The sequence below is a fragment of the Papio anubis genome, chromosome 11 (assembly GCF_008728515.1).
Source record: "Papio anubis isolate 15944 chromosome 11, Panubis1.0, whole genome shotgun sequence".
Lineage (NCBI taxonomy): Eukaryota > Metazoa > Chordata > Mammalia > Primates > Cercopithecidae > Papio > Papio anubis.
In genome coordinates, this window is record NC_044986.1 from 18,852,953 (window position 1) to 18,870,020 (window position 17,068).

The following is a 17,068-nucleotide window of genomic DNA, read 5'->3' on the forward strand; positions in this document are numbered from 1 at the left end:
TTTTCTAGAATCAGTCCCTGCTTCCTCATGGTCTCCTCATAGCTTGTACTAATGAAGTCCCTCCTACTCAGCAGGCACCTTTCTCAGGTGGGCTCATCAAGATGCTTGGGTGTGGGTACCATCCATGGACATTCATGCACCTCCAGTGAGCTGAACAGTGGAAGTTCACACCAAATCACTTCTGTCTTCTCCTTCACCTGCCATCAAGGGTGGCTCCAGCCAGCTTCCTGCCTTCCTGATTCAGTAGGCTCCAGACTTTTGTCCATGAATGCTTCCAAGCTCCAGGATACATCAAAAGCTCCTCTTGGCTGGCACAGCAGCGGTAGGGCCTGAGTTTCCCCACTCAGTAAATATCTAGACAGAAAGTGGGGAGGCTGTTGCTCCTTCTAGCAGGATCCTCTAATCCTTGCAGCAGAGCAGAGGGGAACACCACTCTCCTGCTGTGTGAAGAGCTCCCTGCTGACCCTCAGCTCTCCATTTTCCAATGTCTGATTTTAGAGTTGGGTAGGCCATAGGGTTGATAGTCATCAGGTAGAGTCTACCATCTTTTGATAAGTCCTGCAAGGATATTCCTAGCACCCTTCTTTGGAAGATGGGGACACTTCTCCCCAACGTTCTCAGCTTGGAGGTTTTAGCCAAACATTCCAAGACACTTGGAAAAGTCCCATTCTGTATTCTGGAAACTTTGATCCTGGCTAGGTAGTTGTTCTGAATGGCAATTACTACATTTATAAATGACTGCACTTTCAAAGCACGCAGGTGTGGGAAGGTAGCGGTGGCTGGGAATTTAACTAGCCCATGGTTCTCTTTCTTTTTTTTTTTTTTTTGAGACGGAGTCTCGCTCTGTCGCCCAGGCTGGAGTACAGTGGCCGGATCTCAGCTCACTGCAAGCTCTGCCTCCCGGGTTTACGCCATTCTCCTGCCTCAGCCTCCCGAGTAGCTGGGACTACAGGTGCCCGCCACCTTGCCCGGCTAGGTTTTTTTTTTTGTATTTTTTAGTAGAGACGGGGTTTCACCGTGTTAGCCAGAATGGTCTCGATCTCCTGACCTCGTGATCCGCCCGTCTCGGCCTCCCAAAGTGCTGGGATTACAGGCTTGAGCCACCGCGCCCGGCCGGTTCTCTTTTTTTATAGCTAGCCCCATGCCCTCAGCCTTCTTTTCCAGAGAGGCATCTTCACAGAGTAAGACATCTTTGGGGCCCTTATTCATCTCAAACGGGAAATTCCAGGAAGGCAGAAATAGTTCTCAAGGAGAACATAGGTGCCCAGGCTGAGAGAAGCTTAAGTGCTGCCCAGGAGATGACTTCTCTCTTAACTTTCTATCCCCTAACAATGGTCTTTATTTTCAAGTTGTGTGTTTGCTTCTTTCACAGCTCTGGGATGTCTGGGCACTGAGGTGCTTGTGAAGAGCCCAAGACCTAACTCTGCTCCCAACCAAGGAAAAAGGGAGTCTATTGAGAGGCTCCCATGTACCAAGCATTGTATTATGCAAAACACTTTACAGTGCATGATCTCTTTTCTTTTTTCCTGAAAGCAACATGTCCCCTTCTTCCACTTACTTTTGCAGCCCAGGTGTCCATAGCCCTATGCTAAAATACATAAATAAACAAACAAATAAATATATTAAGAGTGACAGGCAAGATCCCTATTGTCAAGGATATTAATTGCCTTTGAACAACATGATACCAATTTGGAAGCGGCTATATAGATGGATGTTAATTTAACCTGGATGTGAGTAGCCAAATACCTGCTTTTTTCTGGCTTTTGATGCCAAGGGTGAAGGGCTCAGGGTCAAATCTTTAAGGTCAGGCTTTCTCTCTCTCTCTCTCTCTCTTTTTTTTTTTTTTTTTCCACATTAGGTCATTATTTTTCCTGAGTAGGACACTGGAGAGTTGCTCATGGGTTTTATTTCCTCGATGCCACTGCATATTCACCTATTTCTGACGTTGGCAATAATTCCAGTGCCAATCACCAGCTTTCTATATTTATCGGCAGCTGCTTCAGTGATGTGGAAACAATTTTCTCAACAGCTGAAAAACATGAAGATGGAGAGTAGGACATTTTGTTCTTTATGAAAGAGCTTAGTTGGAGTGAGCGTGGAAGGAGTGAGCAATCTAGCACGAACCTTTTGTCTCTGCATCTTTTCCACTCTCTCCAGCACAATGTCAGGCTGAAGTGAAGATCATGGCTTTGTCCAGACAGGAGTGGATAGGCTCTGTGAAATCCACCAGAATACTTCGGGTCAGGATTCTGACGTGGGCTGGTATTCTCTTATCTAGGTGATGCTCTTTGTTCATTTGCTTCATTTGTATCTTAAGGTTTGGCAGGAAGGAGGCTTAACCCTAGCCTTTACTTCCAGCCCAACCTTACCAGCTGGCTGGCTTTAAGCATTCAGTGAATATTTTTCCATGAAACATGTAGTGTGGCTGTCCCCCATGAGGCACCATGCAGGGCACAGAAGATCTGAGTGGCATAGACATCACCTGTGAAGTCAGAGGGCTTCCGGTCTGTAAGGCACTTTAACTAGAATTATTGTGAAGACTAAATGGTACCAAGTTTACAAAGCCCTCACATGGTACCTGATTCTAGAAAGCCCTCAGTGCAGAATGATCATAGTGGCGAGGCAGGAAAACTGAGTCTAGAGACTGGGAGCCTAAGGTGAACCCGCGGCTGACTTCTTAGAATTAAACCAAAAGGAAAACTTCAGTCTCTGATTGGTCATGGGCCAGTCCTTCACTTCAGCCTCTGATTAGTTGCAGGTCAAGCTTCCACTTCAGCCTCTGATTGGCTGTGGGCCAATCCTTCATTCGTATGGGGTGTAACTCCCCTTCAGCTTCTGATTGGCTGTGGGCCAATCCTTCATTTGTATAGGGTGTAACTCCGCTTCAGCCTCTGATTGGCTGTGGGCCAATCCTTCATTTGTATAGGGTGTAACTCCGCTTCAGCCTCTGATTGGCTGCAGGCCAAGCCCTCAAGACTTTCTATCCCCTAACAATGGTTTTTATTTTCAAGTTGTGTGTTTGCTTCGTTCACAGCTCTGGGATATCTGGTCACTGAGGTGCTTGTAAAGAGCCCAAGACCTAACTCTGCCCCCAACCAAGGAAAACGGGAGTCTATTGAGAGGCTCATATGTACCAAGCATTGTATTATGCAAAACACTTTACAGTGCATGATCTCTTTTCTTCCTTATGGCAGCCTAGGCAATGGCTGTTGTCAGCATTTTACAGATGAAGAAATGAGGGTTTGGAGAGAGTAACTTGCTCAAGTCTTCCTGACACCAAAGCCCATGCCACCCTACCTTCCCCACACCATCCACCTCCCTGAACCTCACTGGTGGTGCAGCAGGGAGACTGCAAACAACTCTGTCAACCTCCTTGTGCCCATCCAATGTCATTTGTAAAAATGAAAAGCCATCTCTGAAAGTTGATTTTCGCCTTCAAAAATTCTATTGAACAGCAGCTTCCTTATTATTTAAATCTTTGCTGCCACCTAGTGGGAATTATGTAATTAGAAGAATAAAGAAAAATTTCAGTTAGACTTGAATTAAAAAACTGTCCATTTCATCCTGTAAAAGGCAAAACTATGTAGACGGTGAAATGATCAGTGGTTTTCAGGAGTTAGGAGGAGGGAGGGATGAAAAGGCGGGGTACAGAGAGTTTTTAGGGTAGTGACACTACTGTGTATGATACTGTAATAGCGGGTACATGCCATTATATCTTTGTCCAAACTCAGAATGTCCAACATCAAGACTGAACCCTAATGTAAACTGTGGACTCTGGGCTATCATGATGTGTCAATGTCGGTTCATTAATTGTAACAACGGTTCCACTCTGGTGGGGGATGTTGCTAACCGGGGAGGCTGTCGCGGGTAGGGACTGGGGTTGTATCGGAAATCTCTGTACCTTCTGCTCAATTTTGCTGTGAACCTACACCTGCTCTAAAAATAGTCTTTTTTAAAAAAACTATCAATTTTCTTATATCCATACTGTGCTCCTAAACTTTAAAAATTATATTTTTAAACAAATATCATGGCCTTCCATTTTTATCTTTATAGTAAACTACCAGATGTGAAATTCTTTTTATAAAAATTTTGGTCAGGTGTTGGAATTATTATAAACCCCAGCTTTTAAAAATGCTTAATCTTTTGTGACCATCTAACATACACTCATTTGTGCATGACCTTCTAATATGTACTCATATGTGTATTAGATAATGAGCTATACATTAAGAAATTCTAATTTGCAGTATTCAGAACTTGTATTTTTAAATGTTATAAATAGTCAAATTTTTTACATTACCATGGTTTAAAAATTCAAACAACACAGAGGATGTGAAGTTAAACAGTAAAGTCCTCCTCCAGAGAGGGAAGTTTCTTCAGAATTTTTAATGTTTTCCCCCAGAAATGTTCTATTCTGGGACTAGGACACACACACCATTTTCTTTACTACTTTTTTATGAATGGGCTTATGCTATGCTTACTGTTCTATGGCCTGCTTTTTTCACTTGATCTATTTTGAACATCTTTCCATGCCAGAGCACAAATCTGCCTCGTTCTTTTGAGCAGCATATAGTATTCCATTATCGACTATACTATAATTTATTTAACTGGCCCTTCGCTGATGTCCATATCGCCTATTCCCAGTTTTTGTCGTTAGGGAAATGCTGTAGGGAATATATGCGTGCACATACATGCTTTTGCAAATATATTTGTAGAATAAAATCTTAGACCTAAAATAATTACTGGATCTCAAGGTTACATGAACACCCACTGATCAAGATCACCAAAAATACATGTCATCAAAAAAAAATAAAAAAGCGGGTCAGGTTTATTTAACTAGCTGCAGGGGAAGCCAGAGGAATCGTGAGCCCACTCTGGGTGCAGTTTGGAGGAGTTTTCACAGCATTTGGGCTTGTGCTGGGTTATTTTATTTTATTTTATTTTATTTCTTTATTTATTGAAATGGAGCTTCGTTCTTGTTGCCCAGCCTGGAGTGCAACAGCATGATCTCAGCTCACTGCAACCTCTGCCTCCCAGGTTCAAGCAATTCTGCCTCAGCCTCCTGAGTAGCTGGGATTACAGGCGTCTGCCACCACGCCCGGCTAATTTTTTGTATTTAGTAGAGACGAGGTTTCACCATGTTACGTCAGGCTGATCTTGAACTCCTGACCTCAGGTGATCCATCCACCTCGGCCTCCCAAAGTTCTGGGACTGTAGGCTTGTGACACCGCACCCAGCCCATGTGCTAGGTAATTTTAAAGAAGATTCAAAGGAGCAGAAGCAGTTCTAGGTTAAGCATTGTCAGGAAGCAGGGCCAGGTCAGTGATTGGGTCTCTTAGGTTTTTCTGGATGGTCAGATAATTAAAGTTGGGCTAGAAGGATCATTAGGAAAGCAGTGGCAGCCATGGATGTGGTCAGAAGAGGGGGCTGTTTCATCACTTTAGGTTACCAAGTGGCCTCGTCTCTGTCTTGGTCCAAACCTGGCCACTAAGTGGCCTTGCCAGGGCATGGCTTTATTCTGTGTGTGTTCCGTATGATCAGTTGGGAGCACCGTGGCCAACCTGACACATGCTTGCTTTCATTCTCTCAGGTACATTGATTTGGAAAATGTCTGTAGATGTTGAAGTTGCTTTCCAGAAAGTTTGCACCACTTTATAGTCTTCTGGGTTCTTTTAAATACCCAACTTCCCTAACAGAATGAAGCAGTCAATAATCAGATTAATTATGGCAATTGTAATAATAGCAAATGTTTCTGGTCACTTCCAATGTGCCATCTACTGCTAAATCTATTAAATGCCCTGAATCCTCATCAGAGGCCTGAGACCAGGTGCTGACAACATTCCCACTTCCCTAAGAAGAAACCCAGGCTTCAAAAGGATGTAACTTGCCTTGATCACATAGCTAGCCAACAAGGAGTTAGCTGGGGTTCAGGACTGGGATGTCTTATTCCAGGCCCACACTCTTTACTATGAAGAAATAATTTCTCCTTTATTATCCTTCCAGGAGCCTGCCAAGGAGAATTGAAAGCTAAGGAATTAAGAGCCATTTAACTGATGATCACAAATCTTTGAAAGGCTAGTTTGGGTTGATAAGGAAGTAGGGTCCCATTTACAAAAATGAGATTTACGGGCAGCCTTCCAGGAGTAATCACGTATATAGTGTTAGGCAAGGCATCAGCATAAAGTGCTGAGTTGTTCACAGTGCTTCAATTAATAAATGCCTATGAGTACTTTCTTAAAATCACAGCCAAGACACTATAATTAAATATTCTCTGTGTGATCTGTAGCTCAGATGGTGCATTAAAAAACCCCAAGTAAGCAGATGGGTGAAGGACACCCATCCTCTTAGATCCATGGACGTTCGTCAAGCTTCCATGCTGTGTCCTTCCGAGGACACAGCCTGCGAGACTTCACCGAGAAAGATTTTGTGCAGGGAAAGAAACTGACCTGAGGTGGTGCTTGAGTAAATATTGATTGAGTGCATGATGGGCACACAGTGGGGTTGAAATTGGGCTGCCTGCTTGGATTTAGCAAAGGAAATGTGTAGTAACCACTGGCGGCTGCTCTTTTTCAGATTGTGCCGGCTGTGGAAGAGATATCAAGAATGGGCAGGCACTGCTGGCGCTGGATAAGCAGTGGCACTTGGGGTGCTTTAAATGCAAGTCCTGCGGGAAGGTCCTCACCGGGGAGTACATCAGCAAGTAAGGCTGGGTGCGGGCACGCGTTCCTTTCAGTGGGCACCAGGCGTTGTGGTTCTTCTGCAGGTCCTGGTCTCAGGGGCCCCATGCTGTCAAAGGTGCTGAAATTGTTCACATCCTGCCGTCAGAATGAACTTGTTGCTATAAGACTTTTGAAAAGAATTGTATTCTTCTGCTTTGGCTACTATAAACCTAATGAAATGTTAATCATTGCCGGATTTAACAATGACAGTGTTATACTATATGTCATCACCAATTAAGCATTTAATAATTTCCCTGTTGCTATTCATTCTCCTATGAGGAACTAGTAAGCCTTTGTCCTCCCTCCAGGGCTGGAGTACATTTATAGACGCCCCCCAAAAACACGCAAAGCCTAAGTTGTCAGCCCTTTAGGACTGTGCACAAAACAGCCTGCCAGGAAATGGGCTCATGTTCAATAACAGTGGATAATAGCTACAGTTAAGGAAGTGAGGGTTTTTTAAAAAAACAAATGTAGCCTGGCAATGAGGGGAAATTTTCCACTGTATACCTTTTTATGCCTCAAAAAAAACTTTTCTGCTGGGCGCAGTGGCTCACACTTGTAATCTCAACACTTGAGACGTCAAGGTGGGAGGATCACTTGAGCTCAGGAGTTCGAGACCAGGCTGAGCAACATAGCGAGACCTCATCTCTACTAATATAACTAACTAAATAAATAAATAAATAAATAAGCCAGGCATGGTGGCACATGCCTGTAGTCCCAGCTACTTGGGAGTCTGAGGTGGGAAGATTGCTTGAGCCCAGGAGATCAAGGCTGCAGTGAGCTATTATCGCACCACTGCACCCCAGTCAGGGCAACTGAGTGAGACCCTGTCTCAAAAAATAAACAAATACATTCATTCATTCATTCATTCATTTCCCCAACCACATGAAATCACCTATTCAAAAATATTAATGAATGTAGTTTAAAAATATAATGAAACAAACAAAAGGTTGCTTTGGCCCCACCCACTAGAAATCTGATTCTACAGACCCAGGGTAAAGCTGAAACACCTGCATTGAAAGGGCAAGAAGGCCGGGTGCGGTGGCTCATGCCTGTAATCCCAGCCCTTTGGGAGTCCGAGGTGGGTGGATCACCTGAGGTTGAGAGTTCGAGACCAGCCTGGCCAATATGGTGAAACCCGTCTCTACTAAAAATACAAAAAAGGAGCCAGGTGTGGTATTGGGCACCTACAACCTCAGCTACTTGGGAGGCTGAGACAGGAGAATTGCTTGAACCCGGGAAGCGGAGGTTACAGTGAGCTGAGATCGCGCCACTGCACTCCAGCCTGGCGACAGAGCCAGACTCTGTCTAAAAAAAAAAAAGAAAAAAGAAAAGGCAAGAAGCTCTTCAGGTGACCATGATGGACAAAGTAAGAAGACAGGTACCTGGCTTCTAACGGAACATTGCAAACTGTGCAGTGGTGGGTAATTGACAGTCTAGAGTGGCACTCTATAGCTTTACCATGCAATCACACACAGGATATAATACTTTTCCTGTGCTCCAAGGTAAATGGAGGAGGTTGCCTGAGCTGGAGGAGGCAGCCATGGGCCCCGGAGGCCTCCTGAGAGCTGAGGAGGTGGTGTCTGGAGGCTGTTCAGAGGCTGTAGTCTGGCATGTGGGCCCCTTGTGGTGGGGGGATGAACGCTGAGCCCACATCTGATGGGCTCAGTGTTCTTTTTCTCTTTTTCTTTTTCTTTTTTTTTTGGAGATTGGGTCTCATGCTGTCACCCAGGCTGGATTGCAATGGCGTGATCTTGGCTCACTGCAACCTCCCCCTCCTGGGTTCAAGTAATTCTCCTGCCTCAGCCTCCTGAGTAGCTGGGATTTACAGCTGTGCGCCACCACACCTGGCTAATTTTTGTATTTTCTTTAGTAGAAACAGGGCTTCCCGTGTTGGCCAGACTGGTCTCAAACTCCTGACCTCAGCTGATCCACCCACCTTGGCCTCCCAAAGTACTGGGACTACAGGCATAAGCCACCGTGCCTGGCCTCAGTGTCATATTATTAAATATACGTATTATATACATTAACAATATTTTATAGCTTTGTCTTTATTGTGGTTTTAATGAAATTGTCTCTAGTGTTTTGCCTTCAGGTGTGATATTGCCTATTGATTTGCCAGTATCTTCTTCAGGTTCATTAATCCCATTCTTTCTCTGGTTTATTAAATATTGTTATGTGGCCCCAGTGGGCTCAGTGCTCCTCCACGCCCAGGGGGCCTGTGGAGAGAGAATGCTGCCAGGCTTTCTGCTCGTTAGCTCTGAGACAGTACAAAATCAACAAGGGTGATCATATGACGACATGGCCGTTTCGCCTGTGTGGCACCGAGAGCCACAAAGCGCTCTCTGGATCATTTCGCTTGTGGTTTTGATCATGTCTGGCCAGGTCTGACTGGATTACCAGGCATGTGAACACTGGGTGGGAGAAAATACGTCCTGCCCTTCTGTGGAAAGACCTTGGAGAAATGTGGTTTTGGTGTCTTCTCCAGCCCCTGGCCACCTCCTCAGGAGCTGAACACGCTTTTGTCTTGCAGGGATGGTGCCCCGTACTGTGAAAAGGACTACCAGGGACTCTTTGGGGTGAAATGTGAGGCATGTCACCAGTTTATCACAGGGAAAGTTCTGGAGGTAAGTGGCAGACCGGCTCCCTCACAGCGACCGCCATCTTCCTCAGCGGCCCTCAGAAACACACAAGACGGGGACCCTTTCCCGCTTCCTCCATTTTTTTTTTTACCTGTGGAGAAAGAAAATAGTTGCAGGTGACTGTCTTTGGGAATTACGGTGCTGCACTCTCCTCAAAGGCTCATGTGGAAATTAGAATGATGGAGAATTTGCAAAGGAAAAAAAAAAAGAATGATAAAGGTTCTGGTGGGAGTTATGTAGGAGAGGCTATATTAGACCATTTTCATTTTTAGAAGTTAGACAAGAGTAAATGAAGAGGATGCGAAATCGTGTGTATACATCCGTGTGTGCGTGTGTGCATATGTGTATGCGTGCATTTCTGGGCGTGTGCAGATTCAGGGAGCAGAGGCTCAGAATGGAAGCTAAGAAAGGAAGGGTGGGGGAAAGGTAGAGGCATTGGCTTCCCCAGCCTTCAAAAACCACATCCTGTGTGACCCAGAGCACCCTGTAGCCGGGGCTGAGCTGAAGCCTGTCAAGTTCAGGTGCCACCGCCTCCAGCTGGGGAGCTTTCTTCCTGCTTTCTCAGCAGGTGCCACACAGGCTTCTGCCTCTGGGCTGAGCCAGTTCCTCTGGGGTGAGACACAGAATTCTGGGGCCAGAGTTCAGAAGGAGTCGCTACCCTACTTCTCCCAGGCCTGTGGGGTGTCAGCCAGGTCCAAGGAGAAAGTAAGACTGCCTCACCCGTGGCCCACCTGCCAGGGTGGAGAGTATGACCCAAGCAGAGGTGGATCAGGAAGCCTCACAACTAGGGGGATGACTACAGGTCCTGCAGCTTGTCCCCGTGCTTAGTCAGGCACCAGGCTGCTGAATCCGCAGAGCCATGTTCCACCTTCCCAGCAGGGCACGTTTCAGAGACCCAGACACAGATCCAAGGCACCCCCACCAGGGTGTTTCTGGGCTGCACTGTCTCTTCCGTGGGTTTCACAGCAAAGGTCCAGCGTGGCCCCCTAAATCCCACTGTAAGCCCTTTCCACAAAGCACACAGGGGCCAGCATTGGCTGTGTGCTGGGACCTGGGCAGCTGATTGCACTTGGGAGAGAAGGGTGTGATTGTAGTCAAATGCAGTTGCCTCTTAGCCCGAGGAAGAGGGTTCTGGGAAGAGGGAGCAACACCTGCAGGGGCGCAGAGGTGAGGAAAAGCACAGCATACATAAGAAACGTCAGCTGGGCAGGAGCACGGATGTGACAGATGATGCTGGAGAAGTGGGCAGGGTCCCAAGAGTGACATTCTGGAGTTTGGGTGTTACCCTAAAAGCGGTGGGAAGCCATTGAACTGCTTGTAGCTGGAGTGTCATGTGATTAGACCAGGTTGTTGTGTAAAGAACATATGAGAGTTCTCAAATCTATGTACACACATGTTCACAGCAGCACTATTCACATCAGCCGAAAGGTAGAAACAACCCAAAGTCCATCAGCAGGTGAATGGATAACAACACGTGGTGTATCCGTCTAGTGGAATATCATCCAGCCTTGCAGCAGTGCTGCCTACCACAGGATGAGCCTTTAGAACACACTAAGTCAAAGAAACCAGCCACAAAAGGCCACATATTATATGATGTGGTTTACATAAAATATCTAGAATAGGTAAATCCATACAGATAGAAAGCAGATTGGTAGTTGCCAAGGGCTGGGGGAAGGGGAAATAGGAAATTACTGCTTTACGGATACAGGATTTCCTTTTGGGGTGATAAAAATATTTTGGAATTAGATAGAGGAGGTGGTTGCATAGCATTGTGAATGAATGTACTAAGTGCCACTGAATTGTTCACTTTAAAATGGTTAATTTTATGGTACGTGCATTTCAGCTCAGATTTTTTTTTAAATGACTGGGAAGGGAGTTGAGGTGGAGACAGAACAGCTAGGAGGCTACTACAGAACTCTGGGCACAAAACGATGGTGGCGCTGGCTGGAGTGGAGCCTGAGAAATGGGCCCCCACCCTCTGCACACACAGGAAGGGTGGAAAGAGTTCTCTCGTAGCCTTTCCAATAAAGCTTTATTGACCCAAGGGCACTTCAAAACTAGTGTCTCGACTAGGGAGAAAGAAGCATATCCCCAGGAAGGCTGTTGGAGAAGATGGATGGGACCCACCTGAAGGGGAGCTTGGAGTCCGAGCAGTCCCATCACAGTGCTCAGAGCATGATGCAGTGGTTGGTGCCTCCCCTCCTGGCCCTGAGTCTATCCCTCATCCCTCCCGAGAGAGCTCTTCTCAGAAGTGCCCTGACTGGGGCCTGACACCATTTCCCATGATGTCATTCCTGAGTTTGATCTCTTGTGGAGGACTGAAATAAACCTGTTGAGTTGGGAGCAACTTGGAAATTTCCTTCTCCTCCTCCTCCTCCTTTCTTCTTCTTCTTTCTTCTTTTTCTTCTTCTTCTTCCTCCTTCCTCCTTCCTCCTTCTCCTTCTCCTCCCTCCTCTTCCCTCCTCCTCCCTTCTCACTTCTCCCTCCTCCTTCCTCCGTTCTTCCTTCTAACTTCTTTCTTCTTTCTTCCTTCTTCCTTCTTTGTTGTCATCATCTTCTTTTCTTTTCTTTTTTTATTTTTTTTAAGAGACAGGGTTTTGCTCTGTTGCCCAGGCTGGAGTGCAGTGGTACAATCATACCTCACTGCAACTTTGAACTCCTGCTCAAGCTATCCTCCTGCCACAGCTCCCTGAGTAGCTGGGACTACAGGTGCATGCCATCACACCCACCTAATTTTGTTATTTTTTGTAAAGCATGGGAGTCTCATTCTATTGTCCAGACTGCTCTCTAACTCCTGGTCTCAGGCAGTCCTCTCGCCTCAGCCTCCCAAAGTGCTGAGATTATAGGCATGAGCAACCAAGCCTAGCCCTCATAAAAAAAAAAAAAAAAAAAAAAAAAAAGGAAAAAAAAAAAACAATGGAACATCAGAATGATTTCCCAGATGTCCAGCTGTACAAAGAGAGGCAAGAAAACACTGAACGCGATCCCCACATTTGTGACAGCCATGTTTGCAGTCTTCTTAGTCCACATGTGGAGCTGTGTTCCCCCAAAACATGTTGGGGAGGGAAAAGGGCTCTGTGTGTGTGTGTCTGAGTGTGTGTGTGTGTGTGTGTGTGTGTGTGTACGCGCACGCGCGCGTTGATACCCTTCAGATTTAGCTCGACAGCTGTGGGGAAGAAAATCTAAAATAAAGCTAGATCCAAGAACATGCCGTTTGGAAGAAACATCTGCTCACTCTGTTTTCTCCTTCAAGACCTGAGTCATTTGGCTTTCCCTGTGGCTGCAGAGGCCTCTTCTCAAATTGGCTTCAGGTTTCTGTGAAGGCCGTTTTGTGAGGCTTAAGACTTGGAGACTTTCCATTTGGGGCTTTCAGAGTCGAGACGTCTGGGAGTAGTTTGCACCATGTTCAGCCTCAGATTCAGAATCCATCCAGCAGATGTAGTCCTCAGATGGGCGTGTGAGCTAGAAAAATGTCCTGCAGGGTTATCACGCTGACGTGTGACAGCTTGTGAGTCAGTTTGGCTTGGTTACCAACACAAAGCAGGGCGGCCTCCACACACTCCTCCCTTGGCCTCTCATGCTTGGGTCTTGGTGGTGGGGAAATTTTATGATGGTGGTACATCTTGCTATAAATGGTACATTTTGTAAATACTGTGAACCTTGGGTTTTTGTGGTTTTTTATATTTATTTTATCCACAGATAAATTTATTTTATCCCTTTACAAATGTATTAGTTTTCTGTGTCAGCTGCAGCAGCAGTGGCTTAAAACAACAAGCTTACACAGCTCTTGAGGTTCTTGAGGTTAGTTCTTAAACTGAGTTTTCTCGGTTCTTGAGGTGAGACGTCTGCAAGCAAGGTGCGGCAGGGCCATGCTGTCTCTGAAGGCTCTGGGGAAGGGCCTTTCCTCGCCTCTCCGAGTTTCTGATGGCTCTGCATGTTCCTTAGCTCGTGGCAGCCTCCCAGTCTCTGGCTTTGTCTTCACATGGCCGCCTATTCCGTGTTGTCTCCTTTTCTCTGTTACAGTTCCCTCTGCCTCTTTCCTGTAAAGTCACTTCTCGTTGGATTCAGGGCCCACCCAGATAATCCAAGATGACCTCCCCATCTCAAGATCCTTCACTTAGTTACATCTACAAAGACCCTTCTCCCAAATAAGCGTTCACAGGTTCCATGGATTTGATAGGGAGTCTCTTTTGGTGACAATCAGGTCACCATTCAACCCGCTCGAGTAAGCCTGGGAAATCACACAAATATCATCCCAGCGAGGCCTGCAGACCCTGTGTGGTTTTAATTTAACACTCACTGAGTTCTAAGAGGACCCAAAGGCCTCTCTAGTGTGGTGTCACCAGAGATGCCATCAGACACCTGAGGGACCTTTGAGAAAGAGAAAGGTCACTGGACAATGATAGAGAAGAGATGCTCCAGGTCTGGCTGTGTCACTCATTCCTGAGTGACTTGGGGCAGGTTGTTCAGCCTCTTGGGGCTGTCTTCATTTCCCAGGTAAAGGGACTGGCATGTAACCTCCTAACAGCCCTCGAGTTCTCTGTCTCTGTCATTCCTTAATCCTTGTGTGCCCGGAAAATTACATCAGCTTGAAGGGGTGGGGAGGTGAGCCTGAGCACCAGCAGGTCAGTGAAAAGGCTCTGGGTGGCAGCCAATCTGAATCTGTACTCACCAGCTGGGGGTCCTTGGGCAAGAATTGCCACTTCTTTGAGCCTCAGTTTTCTTTTCTTTAAGTGCAAGAATTGAAAATATGCATGTAATTCCAAGACTTGGGCTGCTAGACCTCCTGGAGTCACTTCAGCTCTAAAGATCTGAGTTCTAGAATTCTCATGTCTTGGCTGTAAGGGATCAGAGAGAGCCAATGGTTATTTTTTTCTGGAAACCAGCACGTAGCACTCAGCATAGAGCCTACACTCAAATTGTAGCTTGATTTCTCATCTCTTGCTTTCAGTTTTGTTTTCGACAGCAAGATTCTCTTTTTAGGGAGATCTTGCTATAAATGGTACATCTTCAAATGCTTCTGCTGATTAACTTATAAATTTAGGAGAGTGCTGAAGATATTTACAACCTGCCTCCTAATTAAGAAGTATAGGGGCAAATTAGTGTGAGATACTCGAGTTTGCTCTCGCCATCTTTTTTCCGAACTTCTCTGAGGCAGCCTTCCTCCCCCTTCCTTCTCCCCTCCTCCTCCCCCTTCCCCTGCCCGCACCTCCTTTCTGCCTAACCGCCTAATGGTAAGAGGAAGCTGCAAGAGACTTCAGACTTAGGTCACTAATGTCATGGGAAAGTGGGGCATCTCTTTGGAATGCATTTCTTCCCATCTTTGGTAGATAGCCCTAGGAGAGCTCTCACTCCAGCAGACATCCTTTCCAGGGTACAGGTGGTTACCTGCTAACCTCATAAAGACAAGAAACAGCAACAAAATGGTTGTTATTATCAACAGCAACAGCTAGTTTCAAAATGAAGGCAGCTCATGGTGGGTGCAATCAAGTAAGGACTCCAAAATTCATAAGGGGGTTAGTCTCATATCTCCAACCCTAAATTTAAGTAAGACAGCAACTAAGTTTCTTGGTCTCTCTTTACAAAGGTATAACCATCTCTAGGCACATAGCTAAAAGTAGATTGTTTTTGATGGTGCTTTCTTAAGATGTGGAATCTTCTCTGGAACACCACACTCTTACATAATACTTCCCATACCTCGTTGTTGTTGTTGTTGTTGTTGTTGTTGTTGTTGTTTGAGACAGAGTCTTGCTCTGTTGCCCAGGCTGGAGTGCAGTGGTGTAATCTCAGCTCACTGCAACCCTCACCTCCTGGGTTCGAGCGATTCTCCTGTCTCAGCCTCCTAAATAGCTGGTATTACAGGCACACGCCACCATGCCCAGTTAATTTTTGTGTTTTTAGTAGAGATGGGGTTTTGCCACGTTGGCCAGGCTGCTCTTGAACTCCTGACCTCAGGTGATCTGCCCGCCTTGGCCTCCCAAAGTGCTGGAATTACAGGCGTGAGTCACTGTGCCCCGCCCCATACCTCTTTGGATTAGGTAGAGGTTGAATTTATTCTTGACAAGTGTTTGGGAAAAAAAGCAAATGTCAAACTGAAAACAGAAGTCTGGAAGGTAAAGGAAAAGGGTTTATCCCACATTTTCTTCCCCTAGTCTTGGGCTGTTTTACCAACAGACTAACAAAGGGTGGGCTTGACTTTCTCTTGGCCTCTCAAGCTGTCTTGTGCAATTCCTATGCCCCCAGGGGCTGCCTGTGTGCACGGAGCACTGCACTGGTTCACTCAGGACAAAGGCGCTCAGCCCTCGTCCCACACTGCAGAGTGGTGCTTCCCTGAGCAGGCACCTGCCAGGCTGCACGGGAGTATTCTTTTGTTCTCTTCCCTGAAAGGCAAGTTGTCTTACGTGCATTCTGACCACAGAGGGAGAGGGCGGGGCTCTGAGGCCCACAATTTCCCTTTCCTCACATCACTGCACCCAGAAATCAATGGGCCTGGGCTCATCTGGTCTTTCCGGGCGGGCTGGTGGCACCTGTCCTTGTGTCACATGGTATTTACTGTGTCGCCTGTGCTCTCTGGGAAAGTGCAGTGGTGTCTGTGACAGCCTGTACACCCGCCACATAAGAAAGAGAGCCTCAGATGGAGCCGAGGGAAGTCCTCTAGGCCCTGGAATGCCTGTCGAGTCAGCCCAATGAGGCAACCCTGCCCTGTCCTTATCTGTTAACTTGGAACTGGTGGACGGCAGGACAGGATTTAGACTCGCTTTTAGACCCCTCCTGCTGAACTCCTGGAGTGAAGGAAATGGAATCACAGTGGGATTCGGCCCAATCCTTTTCCTTGACTCTCAGCGGAATTAAAAACTGGTGGCTCTGTTTTGTTTTGCTCTTGGACTGATTTAAAAAACTGCTTTTTCACAAAGCTGAGGGACAAATGTTTATGATGTTTCTGAGGCGAATTCACATTATAAATTGAGGCCCTTGTCCCCTTCCTTCTTTTTGGCATAGGTATTTTAAGTATGTTATGTCACAGTAATCATAAGCAGTGAGTAGGTCTTGTTCTGGGCTAAGCTGTTCTCTAGTGAGCAAAACATAGGTTATCCTAGGATGCTTGCATGACATCTAATCTTTCTGTCACCATCAGAGATGTAATTTGCAAAAGAGAAGTTGAAATGCCGATTCCCCTTTTCTTGTTCTGTGTCTATCATACACATGCAAGGAACAAATAATAACCTGTGTCCATGCTGAAGGGTAATTGCATTCTTCTCATTCTCACTGTGCTCAGAGGAATTTCTGCTTTGATCCAGTTAATTAATTGTAGACCCGAATATTTTTGAGGATCATGGAAGGGGAAAAAAAAATCAAGTTATCTGAGTATATTGGTTGAGATGGTCTACGTCCCAGTGGACAGTGAGCCACCACTGTATCCTGACTTTGTATAATATTTTTAACATCTGCAAGTGATCTCATAAACAGTTAATTCTCATGACAGGCCTGCAAGCTGGTCAGGGCAGTTAGTTACCAGTCACTTTCATTTATAGATGAGGCTACTGAGTGCCCGAGACTCTGGAGCTAATTGGTGTGACAGAACCATGATTAGAAAATAGATCTCTTAGGTTGGTGAATGGATACAAACATGCAGTTAGAAGAAAGAAGTTCAATGTTCAGTAGCAGACTAGGGTGACTGCAGTTAACCAGCAATATATTGTATATTTCAAA

At 46.0% G+C, this 17,068-nt stretch overlaps 1 protein-coding gene across 23 annotated transcripts in view; it reads left to right on the plus strand.

The window, feature by feature from the left end:
- The window catches only part of ABLIM1 (actin binding LIM protein 1), a 230,778-nt gene that overhangs the window by 104,377 nt on the left and 109,333 nt on the right, over positions 1-17,068 (plus strand). For all 23 annotated transcript variants that reach the window (XR_002524455.2, XM_017944353.3, XM_009215407.4 and 20 more), the window contains exons 5-6: positions 6,571-6,697; positions 9,250-9,343. Coding sequence is in view for 22 of the 23 variants with exons in the window: in XM_017944353.3 (XP_017799842.1) it covers positions 6,571-6,697; positions 9,250-9,343 (221 nt within the window). In the remaining variant the exon portion in view is untranslated. The remainder of the gene's footprint in view (positions 1-6,570; positions 6,698-9,249; positions 9,344-17,068) is intronic.